The sequence below is a fragment of the Mobula hypostoma genome, chromosome 2 (assembly GCF_963921235.1).
Source record: "Mobula hypostoma chromosome 2, sMobHyp1.1, whole genome shotgun sequence".
Lineage (NCBI taxonomy): Eukaryota > Metazoa > Chordata > Chondrichthyes > Myliobatiformes > Myliobatidae > Mobula > Mobula hypostoma.
In genome coordinates, this window is record NC_086098.1 from 97,276,537 (window position 1) to 97,302,446 (window position 25,910).

At 41.8% G+C, this 25,910-nt stretch overlaps 1 protein-coding gene across 2 annotated transcripts in view; it reads right to left on the minus strand.

The window, feature by feature from the left end:
• Positions 1 to 25,910, minus strand: part of LOC134342316 (regulating synaptic membrane exocytosis protein 1-like) — a 622,982-nt gene that overhangs the window by 240,549 nt on the left and 356,523 nt on the right. For both annotated transcript variants that reach the window (XM_063040293.1, XM_063040291.1), the window contains exons 12-13: positions 10,619 to 10,731; positions 7,002 to 7,132 (exon numbers count right to left, since the gene is read on the minus strand). In XM_063040293.1, the coding sequence (XP_062896363.1) occupies positions 7,002 to 7,132; positions 10,619 to 10,731 (244 nt within the window). The remainder of the gene's footprint in view (positions 1 to 7,001; positions 7,133 to 10,618; positions 10,732 to 25,910) is intronic.

Sequence of the window (25,910 nt, forward strand, 5' to 3'; positions counted from 1 at the left end):
TGAGTTACATTTATCAATTTGCCCACACTCATTCTCGTATCTCTGTCACAAAGAATTGGCAACAATCATTTAATCTTATGTTCAGTTTCATCTCTTTAAATTTGAAGGCCTAGAGTTTAATGAAGCAGTTTCCATGCTGCATAACGCTCTGATTCTAAGTCTGCTTTAGAGCTGCTGCCTCACGGATGGAAATGTGCCGAGATTTTGCCATCAGTAAATGGGATTAAAAAAGAAGTCTGATGAGTGGTATTAATACAGTGGGCTGAGAGATGTTCTTCTGTGCTGTGTGACTATCACTATGTGCAAGGTATCTGAATCTTATAGACTCTGTTAAGTCAAAATGCTGAAACATAGAGTTGTGAAATTTTTGAGGTACCTTTCTTTACAATATACACAATTTACACATAATCAATGTGGGCCAAAATGAAATATGATACCAATGCAGTTCAATTTACAATCCTGAAGAAAGTAAACAAATATACATTTATCCATTCAGTGGCCACTTTACTACGTACAGGAGTGAACCCTGGTGTGTTCTTCTGCTGCTATAGCTAAGCCACTTCAAGATTCAATTGGTTGTGCATTCAGAGGTGCTCTTCTACACACCACTATTGTAATATGTGGTTGTTTCAGTTACTGTCACTTTGCTGTCAGCTTGAACCAGTCTGGACATTCTCCTCTGACCTCCCTCATTAACAAGGTGTTTTCAACCATATTTCAACTGCCACTTTGTAAACTCCAGAGACTCTAGAGATGACAGTGCATGAAAATCCCAGGAGATCAGCAGCTTCTTGGATACTCAAACCTCACCATCTGGCACCAGCAATCACGTAACAGTCAAAGTCACTAAGATCGAATTTCTTCCTTATTTTAATATTTGGTCTGAACAACAAGTGAACCTCTGGACCATGTCTTTGTGGTTTTGTACTGTAACCTCCTCACCAGGTTCATATGCAAACTTGGCTCATTAGCTGGCTTTGCCATGTGACTCAGTGATGAGAAGGCCATCGTTCATAAACAATATATGTCTCGGGTTGGTATGATTTGGGGTTCAACCAACCAGGAACATTGTGATCAATGGAAAAGAATACAGTCGGCGGTTTGGACTGAAACCCTTACGCAAGACTGCCCAACACGTCAACTGTACTCTCTTCCTAGATGCTGTCTGGCCTGCTGAGTTCCACCAGCATTTTGTGCATGTTGCTTGGATTTCCAGCATCTGCAGATTTTCTCTTGTTTGGGAATGTTGTGATGTTCCAATTACAGATCATACACCACATACAATTATAAAGAAGTATATTTACCAATTTCAGCTTTATTAAACAGTAGGAAAGAGAGAAGAAAAAATAATAAAAGGGCCCATTACAGTTAAACCTATCCAATGTGCACATAAAGTTGGAGCTCATCCTGGAGTTGTCTTTTACTCACAAACTGGACCCACGATCTGTGTAAAGGCATGCACCACATTCTGAACTTTGCTCAAATAAAGTTCTTGGGAGTATTGGCTGGTTCTTCCTCCTTGGAGCCATTCATCTGCACAAAGCACTCACAGCATTCTCGGCACCTTCCCTCCTGTCCTCTCCGCAACTCCCACCAAAAAAAGACTCCAAACCAGACTACTATCCGTCACCAATCTCTCTCTGCTCTCTCTTGAACTTTCTTCCAACTGGCTGGCATTACATTCTTAAGTTGAAGTTAAGGGCTTCTTATCTCTAGTTTTTTATCACTATAACATTCTACCAGCAGGACACACTGCTTTTGCAGAAACTGCTAATATGAAACATCTACAGCACAGCAGTAGAAATCTTAAGCAGGGCATTACAGTACATTGAGTTGGTGTCACATGATTGGCTGACTAGATATTTGCATTTACAAGGTGTACAGGTGCTTCTAATGAAGTGGCAACTGACTGTATATCCCATGGAATATTATAGGCAATAAAGCATATCTGAGAGTGGTCACCATTGCAATATAGGAAATGCACCTGATAAATGGTGTACTGCATGTTTCCAAAATAAAAACGGTACCCAAATACCGTGGCGGGAAGAGAAGAGAAGCAGCGTGCCGCGCGTGCGCAGCCCTCCGATGAAAAATGATATTGTATCTGTTAAATAGGGGCCGTGGACAATTCTGATTTGATGAAGATGGACGTGAAAGCACAGAGGAACATCTGGAAAAATTTCTGAAACGCTCGTTCACTGCTGTCGTTACTGCATGGTCGGGAATCTTTCAGAGGGTAGGCCTCGAAATCCCCGGCTTTGCCTGCTGTTGGTGACCGAGAAGGAGGTCAAATCGTCCGGATAGCGATGGCCCTCAGTATTCGGTGTTGGACAGCTGATCAGAGCTCGAAGTTTTCAGATGACTCAGAGTCGGACCGTGGTCGGGTATGGCAGGGAGAGTTTTTCTTCCTTCTCTCCGTCTGTGTGAGATGTGGGACATTTGAGTGACTTTGAACTTTACTGTGCTCATGGACTTCTTCATCAAGTTATGGTATTGCTGCACTGTTGTAACTATATGTTATAATTATGAGGTTTTGTTAGTTTTTTTTCATTTCTGGTCTGCCTGTGTTTTGTGATATCACACCGGAGGAAATATTGTATCATTTCTTAATGCATGCATTACTAAAAGACAATAAAAGAAGACTGCGTGTCTTCATAATCTAATCTAAATAGTCAAATTTAGAAACATTAATTGAGGATAGAAATCCAAGAAATTCCCCGCCCTTCCTTGAAGTGATACTGTGGGTGTTGGAAGAGCAGGCAGAAACTCGTTTTAATGTCTCACCAAAGGATGGCAGTCTGATAGAACAGCATTCCATTAGTACTGCACCAGGATCATTCTATTCATTTCCTTGGAGTGGTTCCTAAGAGTCATACAGCATGCAAACAGGCTCTTTGGCCCAATTCACCCATGCTGACCAAGATGCCCATCCAAGCTAGTCTCATTTGTCTGTGCTTGGCCAGTAACCTTCCTATCCATACATGTCCAAATATATATGAAAAGTTGTTGTACCTGTCTCAACTACCTTCTCTGATAACTCATTCCATATATGTACTACCTTCTGGGTGAAAAAGTTGTCCCAAGTTCCCATAAATCTTTTCCCTCTCATTTTTTATATCTATGTCCTCTAGTTCATGATCCCGAAATGCCAGGGAATAAAAATCTGAGTGTATTTACCCTATCTACACCTCTTATGATTATATACACCTCTATAAGATCATCTCTCAATCTCCAACACTACAAGTCCTAGCCTGTCTGACCTCTCCCTAAACTATGTCCCTCAAGTCTGACAACAACTTTGTAAATCTTTTCTGCACATTTTCCAGTTTAATAACAGGGTGATCAAAACTGAACACAAAACTTCAAGTGCAGCCTCATCACCATCTTGTATAGTCATAACAGGATCTCCCAGCTTCTAAACTCAGTTTTATTCCTACATCCCCGAAACATACCTATTTATTAACTAACTCTTGTAAACTGCCTCTCAAGTAAGTGCTAAAAAAAAAATCAAAAGAGGAGTTGATCACATGAGAGAGTTGATGCATATTGGCTGTCTGTGGTGGAAGGAATGCACATTAAGATAGTTGATGTACATTGGCTGTCTGTGGTGGAAGGAATGCACATTGGCTCTCTGTGGTGGAAGGAATGCACATCAAGGTAGTTGTTGCACATTGGCTCTCTGTGGTGGAAAGAATGTACATTCAAGTAGTTGATGCTGAATTGTGAATAGTATTGAACATTGCAATCGTAAGCCAACATTGACACTTCTGATCAAACAACAGAAGGAAGGTGATTGATGCAGTTGCTGAAGATGATTGGGCCAGCATAGAACCACAAGGAATTTTGGCAGATTTAAAAGTGAATTGTGGCCCACCCCATTCCCTCTGAAATAGCTGGCCAAGCTACTCAGGTGCACTTCAACTGCCAGAAGATATAGTAAAAAATGGATTGACCATCAGGTATTGACTAGGCATCAAATTTGAGCAAACACAACAGTATATATCTTTGTGTGAGGTGTGACTTCAACCATTGGAGTATTTTTCCTTTGATACCCATTTACCTTGATTTTACCAGGATAATCTGAGGCCACACTTTGCCAGAGGTCAAAGGCAGTCACTCTCCAGTCATGCCAAGTGAGCAAATGGAATACACTCTCTGAGAAAGTGGTGAAAATAAAGTTGTTGGTAGCACTTATGAAATGACTAGATATTGCCCAGGCATAGAACACTATAAAATGGGATTAAATATGGAATTGTTCACAATGATCATCATGGATACGGTGGTCTTTATGGCCTGTTCATGTATGAATGACTATGACTCTGAAGGCTCTGCTTGACTTATTGTCCACCTCCCTGATTGGCAGTAAGTTCCAGATCATCATTTTCTTCATTAAAAAAGTTTTTGTCATTTTTCCCAGATAATTTTCCCCCAGATTTTAAATCTGTGCACCTGACCCCAAAATATCTGGTAATAGGAACAATTTTTGTCTGCAAATCTGCCACAACTTGTCAATATTGATTGAGAGAGACTAATGAAGATTCTAATTTTAATATGAAAGGAGCGAAAACAGTTGAAGATTAAAGAGCAAGAAAATGAAGGAAATCATCACTGTAATAAATAATAACTCGAGATACTGTGAGATAACAATGGGAGCTTGATATAAACATGTATTCCTTTTGAACACAGAACACGTGATGCCAACTGCCATTAAAATGACAACAAACATGTCAAAATCAACCTTCTTTGACTATCATAGAGTCAATTTCTTTATTTTATGAAAATATATTCTGTGTGACACAAAACATGGCTGAGTACTTCTGATTTCTTCAGAATGGAGATTCTGTTTGAATTTGTTAGTTGAATCCATTTTGAAAGCATCAAAGAATTTATGTAAATATTATATTAAAATGTGTTATGATTTTGCTAAGCTGCGATTTTTAAAAGAATATTAAGTTTTGTCTTATAAATTCCAGAGTTGAGTGAGAATCGATGTTATGTGGTGCAATACTGCCATCTATTGCTTAGGATTGACAACAAAATCCACCAATGCCTCCACAACCTTCACCTGAGATGTGTTTCATATTAACACTTCAATCTTGACATCAACCTCATTGTCTATTGAGTAGCAGTGATTTCTGCCTGTTTGTATGCATCAGAGATATAGACAACTACTTTTAAGCACTGGAGAGGCATGACCAATGCTATCCTTGGAAAATCTTGCAGAGTTCCAAGTACACCAATGTCAATGTACTATTCAAGGCTCACATATCTCGCATCAAGACTCCCAAGCCATGTACTCTTTTCCAACCTTTATATTGCAAGAAGTTTCCCAAAGGACAGAGATAATGCTTCAAAGAAGTGTTCTAAACCTCCTTGAGAAAATGTATCATCTTCATTGACTCATGGGATTCGCTGTCCAATCTGCTTAAATTGGCAAAGAAACATTCAAGAAGGCATTAAGCACCTCGAGGCTCTCGGATGCAAGCATGGAGAGGTGAGCATAAGCAGCTAAAAGGAGTATGCAAGAACCCCATCAAGCCTTGTATCTGCCTCCTCAAATTCTATCTGTCCCTCCTGTGACAGTTTCTGTAGGTCTGGTGTAGTATCTTAAAACTTACAGAAGTAAGATGAAGGCCAGTTTTCCTCAAAGGAGAAAAAAATTACGTATCACATAGTTAGCTAGAAATGCAAAGGGTGCATGCAAAGATTTCATGATAGCATTCTTTTGTCAATATTAATAAAACCAATACATTCATGTATCACCGCACATACATCTTTCTAATTTAGATTAATCTATTCACTTTAAAAAATGTATCCTACAAAATTCTGAGCTTATCAAGGCTATGGATCTGGCTTGGAAATTGTGAACCTTGCTCCGGTTTCTGTATTAACCTGGTTGTCAGGGAGAATTAACTTGGCCAATAGGAAATGAACGGTGGCAATTTGAACAGGAACATCACCAACATCCTGTTCTGGCCCAACCATGTAGATACCCTGGGCAATAAAGTACACAAGTGTTTCTACTATCTCAGAAGGCTAAAGAAATTTGGCACCTCACCAATTTTTACAGAGGCACCATAGATAGCATCCTATTTGGAAGTATCACAGCTGGTCTGCCTGAGACCATAAGAAACTGAAGAGAATTGTGGATACAGTTCAGCACATCATGAAAACCAGCCTCACCTCAATGGAGTTTGTCTACACCTCTTCCTAACTTGGTAAAGTAGCCAGCATAATCAAAAACTTCACACATCTCAGACATTTTCTCTTCTTCCTCATCATATCGGGCAGAAGATACTAAAACCTGCAAGCAAGTACTACTATTCTCCAGGACAACTTCTATCCCACTGTTAAAAGACTACTGAATGGTTCCCTTCTATGGTAGGTAGACTCTTCACCTCACAATCTATGTTGTTATAGCCTTGCACCTTATTGTCTACCTGTACAGCATTTTCTCCGTAATATATTATATTGTGCATTCTGTTATTGCTTCTTCGTTGCCTTTCCCTTGTACTACCTCAATGTACTGATGTGATGAAATGAACTGTATGGATGACATGCAAAACAAAATTTTTCACTCTATCTTGATGCATGTGATAATAATAGCAATTTAACAATTTAATGGCTAGCATTATTCAAAAATCTTTGTGTCCTTCATAAGATCTGACCCTCAATGTGTATATGGAATTTCTGCTCAATGCAGGATTTCGTAAATTTTATTCCATGTAAATTTACAAAGCAATTTGTGACAATCTAATGGGAAACAACATCTACTGTGATAACCCATTGCTGTTCTTCAATCCTTTCGATCTAGCAGGATGGATAAGGGCTTTTAAACATGAGAGCCAATGTTTGCAAAACAGATAGACAATTGACTTTTATTCTAATGAAAGCAAAGAAATAATTGGAGATGTAACAACACTATGCCTAACACATTAGCACAAATGTATGCGCAGCTAAAATTCAAACACAAAAGTTAAAAATTGATTCTCAATTTTCACCTTCGATCTGGAAGGAAGTACATTTTTACATAAGGATTCCTGGGCCGGCCATCCCCGCGGGAAGGAAGCTCTGTGGCTTGTAACACATTAACTATCAGCTGGTGGCCTACTTTATCATACCAGAGTTTCACCTGTGAAAACAATGCATTTTATGAAGTCTATGCATCATGTGGAAACCTCTTTGTTTAAAAAAATTACATAGAAAAATATGAGACTTTCAGTACATCTTATATTCTTGCAGTTGTGTCAATAATGCAGGCACTAAATATTAGTCGCCATTCCTTCAAATTTTATTCTGGCAAGATTATCAATTATTTTTAACAATTGTCCAGTTGCAGATTTTTCAAGATGTAAGGACCCATTTACTTGAGTAGAAATGTCAATTCCAAATCATCTCCTATTAATAGGATTTGCAAATTACCTGATATTAGTATGAATACCATCTGGGCTCCATTAATTAATCATGATCAGCCATCAAATGGCTACATCTTGACATTAAGCTGTGGGGCACTAGCCTCAGATGGCTTCAGATATTTCTTGCATAGAATGGCATACAAACATTTTAATTTGGCAAAGGATCTGCTATGTCCTATGAGGGTCACTTTTTTCTCCTCTTCCTGAGGTGTTGTCTCTTTTTGAGGTACCAACCATTCGCAGCGATACCGGTGTCCCCTAAATAGGTGTTTTTCATCTCTAAGCCAGTTTGGTAATTATTGGTGTATTATCAAATCTAAATTCCAGTTGTGGTTTCCTCTGACTGACCTATGGAGAGACTATTTTAAGTGGTGACCTTTCATCAGAACTTTCTATTTGCAATGAAGGGCCAACAACCTGCTGCTTTAATTGTCTTTTTTTCTCTCTACAGATGCTACCTATTCTGCTGAGTTTTTTATAGCAATTTCTGTTTTGATTTAAAATTTTTTGTAGCTCTTTTTGCATTCAGACCATGGAGACTTTCTAACCCTGGTAAGGAGACAGAACTCTGGAGCAGAAACTTCTGCTGATCCATTGATTTCATAACGTACTGGCGATGAAAAAAATTATAAACTTTTACCTGAATTGTGACTGAACTTAAACCAACCAGAATTCAGATCAAAGAGCTTTTGTTAATGGCAAATAAGATGCAGACTAGGTGATGTTGAATCAGCAGGTGCTGTGTAGTTAAAGGCTTAAAACACCAATCATCTTGATTTAAACAGGGAAGATATAGTACCCAATATATGATACATTGTGGACAAACCAGTCCATTCATTTGAAGAAGAATTATTGCAAAGGAGAGCTACATGTTAACCAATTTACATATTTTTGAATTAATTGAACTTTTAAAAAAATGATTTATTTGCTTGAAAGTATGCTTTAATTTGTAATCATATTTAACTGTTTAAATAACATTTAATAGCTTTTGAATATTGATGTTTACCCAACTTTGACCAGAATTTTATCAACTGCTCTGAGAGCTTATTTTGGCCCCCATGTAATAGTATTTGAAAAAAATACTGCCAGCATGAAGAACCTAGCCATTTTGGATTTGATAGCTTTGGGCATTCAGATGAGCCAAATTCAGAAAAGCTCCAGAAAAGGGCGAGTCTCAGTTTATTGCCTATGTCAAAAGTAAATGTGGGCAGCTTGCCAGAAGTATCAAGTTCCAGCCTGATTATTCTCGATTACATTGTCTCTTTACTCTTTGGCCTTAACTTTGCCTGCTCTTTCTATTGCTTTGTGTGTGTGTTTGGATATATATGCACCTGTGGTTGTGCGAGTTGTTTCTATGTGTTTCTGGATCTGGGCCAACTTCTTTAACGTTTATAACTTTGTCAATGATTTTTCTCCCCAAACCCTGCTTGTAGGACAGAAGGGACAAAACCATCTAAGGAAAATTTGGATGTAACAAATCAGTCATGAAAGCAAAAAAGAAACTATGAAATCAAATCATAAGAAAAAACTGCCTTACCAACAAAAAGAAGAGAAAAGTTAGAGGGAAGGACCATCAAAGAATCAGCAAGTTAAATTCTCAGCTAATCACATGGAAATGGACAATGTATGAAACAATTACTTAATGACCAGCAAGTTCATTAGCGGATGTCTGGTTCACTAAATTGTGACGATGGTAACTAAAATACTTTCCTTCTCCATTCTGTTCTGTCTCAATGCCTTCTGCAAGATCCACCACTGGATATTAGTGCATTGTACAATGTATTGAATGGGAAACAAAACTCAACAAATCCCAAATAAACATAGGCTTTTTTCCTCCTTTCACCACTTCTCCGTGAGAAAGTGAAATAACCCTTAGTTATAATTCTGTCCAGAAATATTTCTATGATTTAAGTCACAGGTTTGCCAGATAACCAGAATCTCTGCAATATCACGGCATTCCATGACATGGTCAACTTAATACCTTTGCCTGGAAGAGTGAGAAGGCTTGCTCTGAATATATTTTCCTGAGGTGTACTTACTTATTGATTTAGAGATACAGCATGGAACAGGCCCTTCTGGCCCGATGAGCCACACAACCCAGCAGCACACCAATTTAACACCAGCTTCATCACAGGACAATTTACAATGATGAATTAACCTACTAACCAGCATCCAAAGGAAACTCAAGTGGTCACAGGGAGAAACTCCTTACAGACGGTGCCAGAATTTAACTTTAAACTCTGATGCTCTGAGCTGGTTATAGTGTTACGCTAACCACTATTTTACTGTTGCACCCAATTGGAATGGAAATGGATTAACAATGGAAATGTAGGTAAGTGAGTAAATTACACAGGCATTGTGAATTTCCATGGAAATGTATTGGGCAAGTGGAGAGTGCTGTGGGTTAACTTCTGTAATCCCTCTGTATTTTTCATTTTGTATTGAACAATATAAACACAAACATCATTCAACATTATCAAAACAAAAGTAAAATCAACATGCAGTAACAATTTCCCAACCACTGGCCACTTATCTACTGAATCTTTTATCCTGTTATCGATTATTTATTTGTTACTCAATGAATGTGCTGTTTTCTTAAAGCTCACATGGTGATGTTCCGTCTTCAAACTTTTCCCTTCTTGCTCTCATTTCAAGACAATATCTCAGCTGTGTACTAGTTTATTCTTTGAAATTACATTATTCCATATTATCCTATATACTAAATAGACCCATGAACTGAGGAAGTTCAATATTGCATTATGCTTGTACATGGATGAACAGTCATCCACAATTACATCCAATTTTATAAAGATTGCCAAAATCAACATCTACTTTCCTAGGATTTAGCAACCATCCACTCCACTTGTTTGGGATATTTGTTTCAGTAAATAACCTAATACTGATCACATGTATTAACCTAATACTGAAGAAATTAAATCAGAAAATTGTTAGCTAGATTTTTTTTGATTAGGCATTAGGTGAAAAGAAAACAGAATCAAAATCAAAAAATTATGAGTCTTCAATGCGGGCCAGTTGTATGTTCCACTCAAGTGACTACAAGGTGGTAAAGCTTTTCCTCACATTTAACAGTTTCATTTGTCAAAGCTTAACTTATTTATATAATTCATACTCATATTTTAAATATTAATTAAAATGGTAAAGATAATTCTCAATGTGTGTGTTACTTCTATTGTTTTACTCACTGAAAGTTGTCCAGGTAGGACCTGAGGGGCATCTTTCAAAGCTCCTGGGCTGGTTGGAGATATGACTGAAATACAGGGGCGCTCCATCTTCTGTGATTCAAAGGAACTTGAACCTGGTAAGATAACATTTACTCACAATGCTTCTATTTATGCAGATGCTTGACGTACCTTAAGTATTATAATACAAATGCAAATATAAATGTATAATAGCCATCAAAAGTCATACAACACAGAAGCAGGCCCACCAAATAGAGTCCCACACTAAATCAACATAGAAACAGGCCCTTTGGCAGTCGTCCATACCGACCAAGATGCCCATCTGAGCTGGTCCTGTATATCCATGCTTGGCTCATATCCCACTAATGTAAATACTCACTTACATTAATTCCACTTTGTTATTCTCCTAACATTCTCATCAATTCCTCCCCGATTCTGCCGTTTATCTACACAAGGCTGTTATAGTTGTTTCTACATATTGACTAGGGCTCCCATACTGTAAAAGGACTAGACTGGATAGTCTGTCAAATGTGTTCAGGATAGCTTCCTTAGTCAGTACAAAGAAGTCCCAATGAGAGAGTGTGCAATACTTGATGTGTTATTAGGGGATGAGATAGAGCAGGTGAGAGAATTTTGTGTAGGAAAACACTTCACATCTAGTAATCATAATGCCATTAGGTTCAAAGTAAATATGGAAAAAAGATAGGTCTGGTCTGCGGGTTGAAAATCTAAATTGGAGAAAGGCCAAATTTGATGGTATGAGAAAGGATCTGGCAAATGTGGATTGGGACAGTGTGTTTTCTGACAAAGGTGTATTTGGTAAGTGGGAAGTCTTCAAAAATGAAATTTTGAGAGTACAAAGCTTGTAGGTCCATTTAAGCAAAAAAGGTAAAGACAATATGGTTTTCAAGAGACATTGAAGCCCTGGTCAAGGAGAAAAAGGAGGTGCATATAAGAACAAATGAAGTCTTTATGGAGTATAAGAAATATAAGAGAACAAAGAAAGAACTTAGGAGCGCTGAAAGAAGGAATGAGGTGCCCTAGCAGACAAAGTGAAGGAGAATCTTAATGGATTCAACACGTATGTTAAGAGCAAAAGGATTCCATGGACAAAATTGGTCCTCTGGAAGATCAGAATTGTAATCTATGTGATGAGCCAAAAGAGATAGGGGGAAGATCTTCTATGATTTTTTTCTATCTGTACTTACTTGGGAGACAGACACAGAGTCTATAGAAGTGAGGAAAAGCAGCAGTGAGGTCGTGGACCATTATACAGATTTCAGAGCAGGCAGTGTTTGCTGTCCTGAGGCAAAGTAGGGTGGATAAATCAAGTTGTTCTCTTGGACTGTGTGGAGGCAAGTGTAGAAATTGCATGATAATAAAATCATCCTTAGTGACAGGTGAGGTACCGGAGGATTGGGGGATAGTTAATGTAGGCCCGCTGTTTAAAAAAAGGCTCTAAAATTAAACCAGGTAAGCCTGGTGAGCCTGACATCAGCAATGGGAAAGTTATTGGAGGGTATTCTAAGGGGCTAGATATATGAGTGTTTGGATTGACATGGATAGATTAAGGATAGTCAGCATGGTTTTGTTGATGGTAGGTCGTGTCTATCCAACCTTATAGAGTTTTTTGATGAAGTTACCAGGAAATTTGATCAAGGCAAGGCAGTAGATGCAGTCTTCATGGACTTTGGTAAGGCATTGGACAAGGTCCCACATGGGAGGATGGTCAAGAAGGTTCAGTCGCTAGGCATTCAAGATGAAGCAGTAAATTGTAAAGGACATTGGCTTTGTGGGAGAAGACAGAGACAGGCAGTAGATGGTTGCTTCTCTGATTAGAGCCCTTGACTAGTGGAGTGCTGCAGGGATTGATGGTGTGTACACTGCTGTCTGTAATCTATATCAATGGTTTGGATGATGATGTGCTTAACTGGATTAGCTAATTTGCAGATGACACCAAGGTTTGGGGTGTAGTGGACAGCGAGGAAGACTATCAGAGCTTGCAGTGGGATCAGACTGGAAAAATAGACTGAATAATGGCAGATGGAACTTAGTGCAGAAATGTGCGAGGTGTTGCACTTTGGTAGGGCCAATCAGGGTAGGTCTCCATACAGACAGCATTGAACCTGGGTGGCTCTGACACTGTGGAAGACTTGATTCACTCGCTGTGCCACTGTGGCATTACAAATAATGAACATGAATGTATTTGTGACTATATCCGGTTATATAAGCTCATATTGTTAATTTCATATCAAGAAGTAAAGTCATGACTTTATTCAACCTAAGCTATCCTTCATTTGGAAACAATATTTTTCAGCAGGCCATGATTTATAGTGTGCTACTTAACAATGGTAAATATAGATCACAGATGCTTGCTGAGTTGATGGCTTGGAGATGAACCTATTGTTCAAAACCTAAAATTAAATGCAGCTCTGAAGAACAACAACTCAGCATCTTTTGTGTGATGAATTTAGGCATGGACACAAAATAATTAATGGGTACAAGACCACAGTAGAAATGTTGTGCCATGTGGCAAAAATGGAGAAAAGTATATTTTCCAAGATTGTTATCAGAACTGGTCAAAAAAAGTAAAAACATGTATTTAATAAATAAATGCAAGATCCTAATTCATTCACAGGTTCCAGCCCCACCGATGACCCCTTCTCCCATCTTCAATCCTCCTCCTCTTCATGGATACCCCACTCTGGTCTTCTGCCTGCTCTGGATCTTTTTATTGCTAACTGTCGACGGGACATCAACCGTCTCAACTTCACCGCACCTTGTCCCCATTCCAACCTCACTCCTTCGGAACGCTCTGCTCTCCACTCCCTCCGCACTAATCCTAACCTTACTATTAAACCCGCCGATAAGGGGGGTGCTGTTGTAGTCTGGCGTACTGACCTCTACCTTGCCGAGGCACAGCGACAACTCGCGGATGCCTCCTCTTATTTACCCCTCGATCGTGACCCCACTAAGGAGCACCAGGCCATTGCCTCCCACACCATCACTGACTTTATCTGCTCAGGGGATCTCCCATCCACTGCTACCAACCTTATAGTTCCCACACCCCGCACTTCCCATTTCTACCTCCTACCCAAGATCCACAAACCTGCCTGCCCTGGCAGACCTATTGTCTCAGCTTGCTCCTGCCCCACCGAACTCGTTTCTGCATACCTCGACACTGTTTTATCCCCCCTTGTTCAATCCCTTCCGACCTATGTTCGTGACACTTCTCACGCTCTTAAACTTTTCGATGATTTAAGTTCCCTGGCCCTCACCGCTTTATTTTCACCATGGATGTCCAGTCTCTATATACTTCCATCTCCCATCAGAAAGGTCACAAAGCTCTCCGCTTCTTTTTGGATTCCAAACCTAATTAGTTCCCCTCTACCACCACTCTGCTCCGTCTAGCGGAATTAGTCCTTACTCTTAATAATTTCTCCTTTGGCTCCTCCCACTTCCTCCAAACTAAAGGTGTAGTTATGGGCACCCGTATGGGTCCTAGCTATGCCTGCCTTTTTGTTGGCTTTGTGCAACAATCTACGTTCCAAACCTATTCTGGTATCTGTCCCCCACTTTTCCTTCACTACATCGATGACTGCATTGGCGCTGCTTCCTGCACGCATGCTGAACTCGTTGACTTCATTAACTTTGCCTCCAACTTTCACCCTGCCCTCAAGTTTACCTGGTCCATTTCCGACACCTCCCTCCCCTTTCTAGATCTTCCTGTCTCTATCTCTGGAGACAGCTTATCTACTGATGTCTACTATAAGCCTACTGACTCTTGCAGCTATCTGGACTATTCCTCTTCTCACCCTTTCTTTTGCAAAAATGCCATTCCCTTCTCGCAATTCCTCCGTCTCTGCCGCATCTTCTTTCAGGATGAGGCTTTTCATTCCAGGACGAGGGAGATGTCCTCCTTTTTTAAAGAAAGGAGCTTCCCTTCCTCCACGATCAACTCTGCTCTTAAACGCATCTCCCCCATTTCACGCACATCTGCTCTCACTCCATCCTCCCGTCACCCCACTAGGAATGGGGTTCCCCTGGTCCTCACCTACCACCCCACCAGCCTCCGGGTCCAATATATTATTCTCCGTAACTTCCGCCACCTCCAACGGGATCCCACCACTAAGCACATCTTTCCCTCACCCGCCCCCCCCAGCTTTCCGCAGGGATCGCTCCCTACGCAACTCCCTTGTCCATTCATCCCCCCCCCCCATCCCTCCCCATTGATCTCCCTCCTGGCACTTATCCTTGTAAGCGGAACAAGTGCTACACATGCCCTTACACTTCCTCCCTTACCACCATTCAGGGCCCCAGACAGTCCTTCCAGGTGAGGCGACACTTCACCTGTGAGTGGGCTGGGGTGATATACTGCGTCCGGTGCTCCCGATATGGCCTTCTATATATTGACGAGCTCGACACAGACTTGGAGATCGTTTTGCTGAACACCTACGCTCTGTCCATCAGAGAAAGCAGGATCTCCCAGTGGCCACACATTTTAATACCACGTCCCATTCCCATTGTGATATGTCTATCCACGGCCTCCTCTACTGTAAAGATGAAGCCACACTCAGGTTGGAGGAACAACACCTTATACTTCGAATGGGTAGCCTCCAACCTGATGGCATGAACATTGACTTCTCTAACTTCTGCTAATGCCCCACCTCCCCTGTGTACCCCATCCGTTATTTATTTATATACACACGTTCTTTCTCTCACTCTCCTTTTTCTCCCTCTGTCCCTCTGACTATACCCCTTACCCATCCTCTGGGTTTTCCCCCCTCCCCCTTTTCCTTCTCCCTGGGCCTCCCGTCCCATGATCCTCTCATATCCCTTTTGCCAATCACCTGTCCAGCTCTTGGCTCCATCCCTCCCCTCCTGTCTTCTCCTATCATTTTGGATCTCCCCCTCCCCCTCCCACTTTCAAATCTCTTACTAGCTCTTCCTTCAGTTAGTCCTGACGAAGGGTCTCGGCCCGAAACGTCGACTGTACCTCTTCCTAGAGACGCTGCCTGGCCTGCTGCGTTCACCAGCAACTTTGATATGTGTTGCTTGAATTTCCAGCATCTGCAGAATTCTTCGTGTGTACAGGTTACACTGGGTGCCTATCCCTTCATTGCAGAATATACATTGGATCCCCACCCCATTCCCTTAGCTCCTGCAGAGTCTCTAATCATTCCCCTTGGCTTCTACACTTCACCTCAGGAAAAACCAGCTTCTACCCTTTCATTTAGAATACACTGGCCTCCAACCGTTAATCTCATGATACAACAGCCCCTACTCCTTCACCTCTGCATACACTGCACCTCTACCCCTTCAGCACAGGACATACCGGCTTCTACCTTTCACCTCAGGATATACTGGGCCTGTATCTTTTTACCTCAGGGTACACTGGGCCCCTACTCCTTCACCTCAGCATACACTGGATCCTGCCCTTCACCATAGGATGTACCAGCTTCTGTCCCTTCATTTCAGGATACACTGGGCTTCTACATCCTAATGTAGGGTGGGGGTATGGGCTTGAGATTGCAAAGGGAGCTGAAAAAAGCATGTGATAAGGGTAATGACACAATTGTAATGGGGGACTTCAATATGCAAGGGGATTGGGAAATCAGGTAGGTGTCAGATCACAAGAGTGAATTTGTTGAATGCCTACGGGAAGCCTTTTTAGAGCAGCTTATGCTTGAGCCTACTCGGGGAAGGCTATCTTAGTTTGAGTGTTCTGTAATAACCCAGATCTCTTATTAGGGAACTTGGTATAAAGGAGCCCTTAGGAGGGAGTGATCACAATATGATTGAATTCATACTGCGATTTGAGAGGGAGAAGCATGTCACATGCATCAGTATCACAGTGGAATAAAGGGAATTACAGAAGCAAGAGAAAGGAGCTTGCTCAGGTGGATTAGAGAAGGATACTGCTGGGGACAATGGCAGAACAGAGATGGCTGAAGTTTCTGGCAATAATTCACAAGGTGCAGGATAGATATGTTCCACAGAAGAAGAAATTCTCAAATGGCAGGGCTAGGCAACCGTGGCTGACAAGGGTACTTAAGGACTGCATAAAACCTAAGGAAAGGGCATACAAGGCAGCAAAAATGAGTGGAAAGTTAGATGATTTGGAAGTTTTTAAAATCCAACAAAAGTCAACTAAGAAAGCTGAAATATGAGGGCTGACTAGCCAATAATATAAAGCAAGATACTAAAAGTTTTTTTCAGTTTTATGAAGAGTAAAAGGGAGGTGAGAGTTGATATTGGACCGCTGGAAAATAATGCTGGTGAGGTAGTAAATGGAGGACAAAAAAATGGCAGGCAAACTGAATGGGTACTTTGTATCAGTCTTCACTGTGGAAGACAGTAGCAATGTGCTAGAGGTCCATGAATGTCAGAGTGCAGAAGTGAGTCCCACTGAAATTACAAAGGAAAAAGTGCTAGGTAAACTCAAAGGTCTTAAGGTGGATAAGTCACATGGACCAGATGGACTACATCCCAGAGTCCTGGGAGAGGTTATTGAAGAGATAACGGATGCATTGGTCACAACCTTTCAAGAATGACTTAATTCTGGCATAGTCCTAGAGGACTGAAAGATTGCAAGTGTTACTCCACTCTTTAAAAAGGGTGGAAGGCAAAAGAAAGGAAATTACAGGCTGGTTAGTCTAACCTCAGTGGTTGGGAAACTATTAAGAGTCTATTATTAAGGATAAGGTTTTGGGGTACTTGGAGGCTAATGATAAAATAAGTCTAAGTCATTATTGTTTCTGTAAAGGGAAATCTTCCCTAAGGACAAATCCGTTAAGAGTTCTTCGAGAAAGTAACAAGCAGAGTGGACAAAGGAGAGGCAGTGGATGTCAGAAGGCATTTGATAAGGTGCCACACATGAGGCTGCTTAACAAAATTAAATCCTGGGGCATTACAGGAAAGATACCAGTGTGGGTAGGGGGATGACTGACAGGCAGGCAGGAGGCAGCGATTGTGAATAAAGGGGGCCTTTTCTGGTTGGCTGCCAGAGACTAGTGGTGTTTCTCAGGGGTCAGTATTGGGACTGCTGCTTTTCAGATTGTTTGTCAATGATTTGGATAATGGAACTGACGGCTTTGTGGCAAAGTTGGCAGATTATACCAAGATAGGTGGAGGAGTAGGTAGTGCTCAGGAGGAAATGTGATTGCAACAGGACTTAGACAAATCGGAAGAATGGGCAAAAAAGTAGCAAATGGAAAACAGTGCAGGGAAATGTATGATAATGCATTTTGGTAAAAAGAATAATAGTGTGAACTATTATTCAAATGGGGAGAAGGTTCAAAAAGGGTATAGGAGGCTCTGGATAGATGACCTTTGATGTCTGGCATGCTGCTCCCTACCAAATAGGATGGACAGGCATCACCGGTCCTCATCTCCTAAATCTCTCATGTGTTGGCTCCAAGCGCCATACCCCGGTAAACCGCTTCAGCTGGTGAGCTGAACCACGTGAGGGGGTGGTGTTAACACGGCACCGTTGGGTGTTGACTTCCATGATGAAGTCACTGGCTGGGATGGAAAGGTTCTCAGATGAACTGGAAATCGGTTGTGGTCAAACCTGGAGAGGGATGGGCTCCGCCAGGTTTCAGATGCCCAAGACACGCCGCATGATGAGCACACCAAAAAGCAACTTCATACCGGATCAGTCGCAGCCCGGGTTGCCAATGACTGCGCTATCCATCTCGCACCAGGGCAGACGTGATGAATGTGCTATTGGTGATTCAAAACAGAAGATCCATGGCAGAGAGAACATCACAATTGCGATATGGAATGTAAGAACACTGAACCAAGCAGGGAAACTCAAGGAACTCACGCATGAGATGGAAAGATACAACTGGCACCTCCTCGGGCTGTGTGAAGCCAGATGGAAGAACGCTGGAGAAGTGCATACTGAGGAAGGACATGTCCTCTATTACAGCGGAGAAGAGAACAGACATGAAAATGGCGTAGGGTTCCTAGTCAACAAATCCATCAAGAACGCTGTCCTAGGATGCCAACCAGTGTCAAGCAGGCTCAAGACCATCCACCTGCGAGTAAAGCCATTCAACATCACAGTGGCATAAGTCTATGCCCCAACAACAGACTACAACGATGAACACATTGAAGAATTCTATAAGAAACTACAAGATGTCATCGACAAGGTGGACAAAAAAGATATTTTGATCATTCAGGGTGACTGGAATGCCAAGGTGGGCAGAGACACACAAGATGAGTAGGGGAATCTCATCGGCCCCTCATGCAATGACACCTCCAATGAGAGGGGACTACGCCTGCTGGAATTTGCCAGTTATAACAACATGGTACTGTCGAACACACTTGGAGAGCACAAAGCATCCCGAAGATGGACCTGGCATGCCCCCAATGGTCAACATCACCAGATTGACTACAGCCTGGTGCAAAGACGGCACAAATCTGGTGTGAACAGACTGAAAACCAGAACATTCCCAGGAGCAGATGTAGGCAGTGACCATGACCTTGTCATGATGAACTTCAGAGTGTGCTTGAGGAGAATCAACAAGCCAAAAAACAGCCGGCTGAGATTCGACCTTGAAAAACTGAAGGATCCCGCCATCTCTGAAGAATTTCAGGCAGCGATAGGGGATTAGTTTGCACCAACACTCCTCCTTGATGAAGACCTGGAGACCACCACAAATAACTTTAACACAGTGATGACGGAAACAGCAAGCAAGATTCTGGGGAAAAGCCGCCACAGGTCTAAACTATGGATCACTAACAAGATACTGGATATGTGTCACACAAGAAGGAAATTAAAGAAAGATAAAATCACAGCAGAGGGAAGAACAGAATCCAGGAAAATCAACAAGGAAATCAGAAGGGAAATGAAGGAAGCAAAGCAAAGATGGATAGCCGAACAATGTGCAGACATTGAAGACAACCTTTCCAACAACAACACAAAGAAGGCATTCCAACTGGTGAAAGATCTTACCAAAGAAAAACAAGCCAAAGTGAACACCATCCAAGACAAAAATGGCAAAAGTCTCACAGAAGGAAAGGAAATAATGGGAAGGTGGACAGAGTACTGTTTAGAACTGTACAACTACCAGAGCAAAGGGGATCCAAGCGTGCTGAATGTGCAGGAATCTTCCAATGAGGATGACTATCCAATCATGCGTGAAGAAGTTGGAGCTGCAATATGATCACTGAAGCGTGGGAAGTCAGCAGGAGTTGACAACATCTCTGCTGAACTGCTGAAGCGTGGAGGAGAGGCCAAGATAGACGTGCTTACCACCATCCATCTGCAATAAGATCTGGCAGACAGGTGAATGGCTGACACCTTGGACTCAGTCACTGATCATTGTGCTTCCCAAGAAAGACAATCTACAACTTTACCAGAATTACCGTACCATCAGTTTGATCAGCCATGTAAGCAAGGTAATGCTCAGAATCATCTTGAACAGACTGAGACCTCAGGCAGAAGACATCATTGCCAAGGAACAAGCAGGCTTCTGTAAGGGTAGAAGCACCACTCAGCAGATTTTCAACCTCTGCACCCTTTGTGAGAAACACCTTCAGCACCAGAGAGAGTTCTATCATGTCTTCATAGACTTCAAGAAGGCGTTTGACAGCGTCTGGCATGATGCCTTATGGGCCACCATGAAGAAATTCAACATGGAGCAGAAGCTGATTCATACAATCCATCAGCTTTATGCCAAGTGTAGAGCTCGCTCAGGGCACCATAGGGAAGTAGTTCCATACCTCTGTAGGAGTCCGTCAGGGCTGCCTCCTCTCCCCTACTCTCTTCATCGTCTTCCTGGAATGAATCATGAGTGTTGCCCTTAAAGATCATCTGGGCACAGTCAGCATCGGAGGGAGGAACATCACAAACCTAAGATTTGCTGACGACATTGATGGACTTGCAGGAAAAGAGGACGAACTGGCCAACCTGGTCAACCATCCTGACAGAGCCTCCACAAAGCTTGGAATGGAAATAAGTGCCAAGAAAACCAAGCTCATGGCAAATGCCAACGGTGCCATCACATCAGACATCCCAGTCCATGGTCAGAAACTTGAGACAGTGCATCATTTCAAATACCTGGGGGCAATCATCAGTGATGAAGAATCAAGACCAGAAGTCCTGGCAAGAATCGCACAGACAATGACTGCACTATCCAAACTCAGGACAATATGGAGGAACATCACCATGAAGTACAAGATCAGACTCCTGCGTGCATTGGTATTTTCCATCTTCTTGTATGCATGTGAGACATGGATCCTCACAGTAGAGCTATAGAGGAAGATACAGGCATTGGAAATGAGATGCTGTTGCAACATCTTGAGCATCTCATACTTGGACCACATCACAAACGAGCAAGTCCACAAGACTATCCAGTACCACTTTGGCCCCCATGAAGATTTTCTCACAACAGTGAAGAAAAGAAAGCTGAGATGGTACAGCCATCTAACAAGATCCAGTAGTTTTGCAAAGACCACTCTACAAGGAACTGTGGAGGGGAAGAGAAGGAGAGGCAGACAGAGGAAAAGATGGATGGACAACATTAAAGAGTGGACAGGGAAAATATTTGCAGTGACCCAGGCTCTGGCACACAACCGCGACAGATGGAACAGATTGATGCAAAGCTTGTCATGACTCACTGAGTCTGACATTGCATTTGCATTCTCTATCACAGACAGCCTGTAAATTAACCTTCTAGGAGTCTTGCATGAGGACTCCTTCAGTCCCTTTGCACCTCTGATACTTGAGCCTTCCTTGTGCCCTTAACTCCTGGTGGAGTCGTCGGGGCGCCGTCATAGTCATAGTCATACTTTATTGATCCCGTGGGAAATTGGTTTTCAATAAAATATGACTATGACGGCGCCCCGACGACTCCACCAGGAGTTAAGGGCACAAGGAAGGCTCAACTATCAGAGGTGCAAAGGGACTTAGCAGTCCTCATGCAAGAGTTCTAGAAGGTTAATTTACAGGCTGAGTCTGTGGTAAAGAATGCAAATGCAATGTTAGCATTCACTTCAAGGGGGATAGAATATAAAAGTAAGGAGATATTACTGAAGTTTCATAAGACACTAGTCAGGCTGCACTTGGAGTATTGTTAACAGTTTTGGGCCCCATATCTCAGCAAGGATGTGTTATTATTGGAGAGAGTCCCGAGGAGGTTCACAAGGATGATTCCTGAATGAAGGGGTTAACATATGAGCAGTGTTTGGCAGCTTCGGGCCTGTACTCACTGGAATTTAGAAGAATGTGGGGGATTTCATTGAAACCTACCTAATGTTGAAAGGACTAGATAGGGTGGATTTGGAGAGGATGTTTTCTATGGCAGGAGTATCCAGAACATGAGAGCACAGCCTCAAAATTGGGGGGCAACCTTTTAGAACAGAGGTAAGGAAGCATTTTTTTAGCCAGAGAGTAGTGAATCTGTAGAATGCTCTGCCACAGACTAACTTCAGAATATACTGAACCTCTACTCCTTTGCCTCATGATACACAAGGTTCTTATCCCTTCACCACAGGATGTATCGGCTTCTACCCCTTCACCTTCACTGTTAGTAAGTTTATAGATGACATCAGAATTAGTGGTTAGTGAACAGGAAAATTATCTAAGGTTATAGCAAGATCTAGATCAACTGGGAAAGTGGGCCAAGAAATATCAGATGTAACTTAATTTGGTCAAGTGTTTTAATCCAGAGTAATTGCAAAATTAATCCAGAGCAAGACATATCTAGTATATAGCAGGGCTCTGGAGATTGTTATAGAACAGAAAGGCCTAGAACAGAGTTACAGAATTCCCTGAACGAGGCAACACAGATAGACAAGTTATTGGGCGCACTTAGATTCATTGGTCAGGACAATGAATGTTACATCGTTAGAACTGTACAAGACATTGATGAGACTATACTGCACTACTGTGTGCATTTCAGGATGTCATTAAGCTGCAATGGGTGCCAAACAGTTATTCAAGGATGTTGCTGGAACTTACTTAAGTTATAAGGAAAGATGATAGGCTGTTTCACCTGAGTGTAAGAGATAACTTTATGAAGGTCTATGAAATCATAGAGGGCATAGATAAGGTGAATGGCTATAATTTTTTTCCCCAGGGTAGGGAGTCTAAAACTAGAGGACACAGGTTTAAGATGTGAGAGGAAAGACTTAAAAGAACCCAAAAGGCAAGCCTTTCCACACAGAGGGTAGTGGGCATGTGGAATGAGCTGGCAGATAAAGTGGTAGAGATAGGTACAAATTAAACATTTAAAAGACATTTAGACAAGTACATGGATATGACCAAATACAGGTCAAGTAACTAGATTAAGTAAGCACCTTAGTTGGCACAGATCCACCTTAGGAATCAAGACGGCCCAAACACCACAAGCACCTGCAAAACTGTAGTATTCCAGGGCCCATTCATGCCAGTGGCAAGAGAGGCTCCATTTGAAACTGCTAGTATTCAGCTTTTGAAAATGAAATTAGTCCAAGGCTTTGCACATGTGATACGCCAACAATAATGATTTCCTGATAGATTTGGAGGGCTTAATCTGTTAGTCTAGTCTACTGCTGGACTTCACATAAGGATTGAAGGGATAAGTATTACGAAGAAGGCAAAATACATCATTCAAATTAATTTGCTGCAACTTAGTAGTATTGATCCTCCTGACATGTTTTATTGTTTTTATTTAAAATGTTTTTTCTCAAATTATTGACTTCTTTCTCAAATTGATTGAAATTGATGATAATTTTCCCTATGCTGATTGCCAGAGGAAGTTCAGGGATGGGGCCTCGGCACTCAGTCGTCTGCAATTCAGTTGCTGACTTTATCTCATAACTAGATCCCACATCCATTCTAGATTACCACCTGCACTGGCAGAATGTGGGCTGCAGCTCCAGAACAGGGATGCATATGGGCTGTATATTCATGTGTCTTAGAGTCTCTGAAATGCCTCCAACATCACCCCCTGGCAGTGCATTTCAGGCACTCACCACTCTTTGTGTAAGAAAGACTTACCCTGTACATCTCCTTTGAACTTCCTCCTTCTCACCATTAACATATGCACTCTATTTTTAGATATGTTGACCCTGGGGAAAAGATACCAGCTGTCTATCCTATTTCTGCCTCATAATTTTATAAACTTCTATCAGATCTCCCTTCAGCCTAAGACCTCAGAGAAAACAACCTTAATTTGTCCAGCAACACACATCAAAGTTGCTGGTGAACGCAGCAGGCCAGGCAGCATCTATAGGAAGAGGTGCAGTCGACGTTTCAGGCCGAGACCCTTCGTCCTGACGAAGGGTCTCGGCCTGAAACGTCGACTGCACCTCTTCCCATAGATGAGTTAGTCCTGACGAAGGGTCTCGGCCTGAAACGTCGACTGTACCTCTTCCTATAGATGCTGCCTGACCTGCTGCGTTCACCAGCAACTTTGATGTGTGTTGCTTGAATTTCCAGCATCTGCAGAATTCCTGTTGTTTGTCTTAATTTGTCCAGTCTCTCTTTATAACACATGCCATCTAATCCATGCAGCTTCATGGAAAACTTCTGAATCCTCTCCATAGCTTTCATGTTATTTCTATAATAGACAATAGTTTTCAAGATCTTATGTCACTACAGCCGTACCATCCTAGAATGGTCTGTGTCCAACTGTAATGCTCATTCTGCAGCTTCCACTCGAATTGTCTTAGGTTTTGTGGCCCTGGGACAGCATCAAGGAAGTAGGCATTGGATAATCAGCGACCTTATAATGGAGAAGTGTGATGAGAGGAAACTGTGTCCAGGAAGGATTCCTGACACAATATGTCGACAGCCCAACTAGAGGAAAGGTTATATTGGATCTAATACTAAGCAATGAACCTGGTGGGTAAGCATTTTGGAATCAGTGACCACAACTCCCTGACCTTTATCATAGCCTTGGACAGAGATAGAAGCAAACAGTGTGGAAAAGTATTTAATTGGAGGATGGCGAATTATTAGGCTGGAACTTGGAGGCAGAAAGTGTAAACAGATGTACCCAGGGAAATGTACAATGTTGGAACATATCAGCGTTAAGAAAAGGAATGTGCTTGAACTGTTGAAAAACATTAGGGTAGATATGTCTGTCCCTGGGGTCAGGTCACTATGAGAAGTGCTGCGACTTTTGCAATGATCTTTGCATCCGCACTGGCTGTAAGAAAGGCAATAGGGATAATCCTGGGAATTGTACAATAGTGAGTCTTAAGTCAATGGGGGGCAAAGTTCTGGTCACAATTGTTAGAGAGGATTTACAAGTATTTGGAGAAGCTAAGTGACAGTCTGTATGGCTTTGTAAGGAGCAGATTTTGCCTTACAAGCCTGAATGAATTCTTTGGGGAAATGACAAAGTAAATTGATGAAGTTATTGCAGTGGATGTGGTGTTTATGATTTTAGTAAGGCATTTGACAAGGCTCCCCATGGTAGACTCATTCAGAAAGTTAGGAGGCATGGGATCCAGGGAAACTTGGATACTTGCTCTCTGTAATTTTTATAAATGACTTGGGGAAGGAAGTGGAAAGATGGGTTAGTAAGTTTGCAGATCACATGAAGGTTGGTGATGTTGAGGATGTTTTAGAAGGCTGTCATGGTTTATAATAGGATATTTTAATTGGTCAGCTCATTATAGGAAGGATAGGGAAGCTTTAAAGAGGGTGCAGAGGAGATTTGACAGGATGCTGCTGAATTAGAGAGAATGCCTTGATAGAGAAGGTTAGGCAAGCTAGGTCTTTTCACTTTGGAGTGAAGGAGGATGAGAGGTAACCTGTTAGAGGTGTATAAGATTATAAGAGGCATTGATAGAGAGGGCAGCCAGCACATTTTTCCAGGGGCAGAAACGGCCAACAAAGAGGGCATAATTTTAAGGTGATTGGAGGAAAGTATGGGGGGTTGGAATATCAGAGGTAAGGTTTTTTTTGCACAGAATTGTCGGTACATAGAACGTACTGCCTGTGATAGTGGTAGAGGTAGATACATTAGAGTCGTTTAAGAGATGCTTAGATAGGCAAATGGACGAAAGAAAATGGATGGCTATGTGTGAGGGAAGGGTTAAACTGATCCTAGAGTAGGATAAATGCTCTTCATAGGGATGCCAACTGTCCCATATTAGCCGGGGCATCCTGTATATTGGACTAAATTGGTTTGTCCCATAGGGGACCGCCCTTGTCCCGTATTTCCCCCGCTAAGGTAGAGTGTTCCTATGAAACCACTCGTAACCCGAAATGGCCCAAAGAGCAGAAGCAATTACCATTAATTTATATGGGAAAAATTTTTGAGCATTCCCAGACCCAAAAAGTAACCTACCA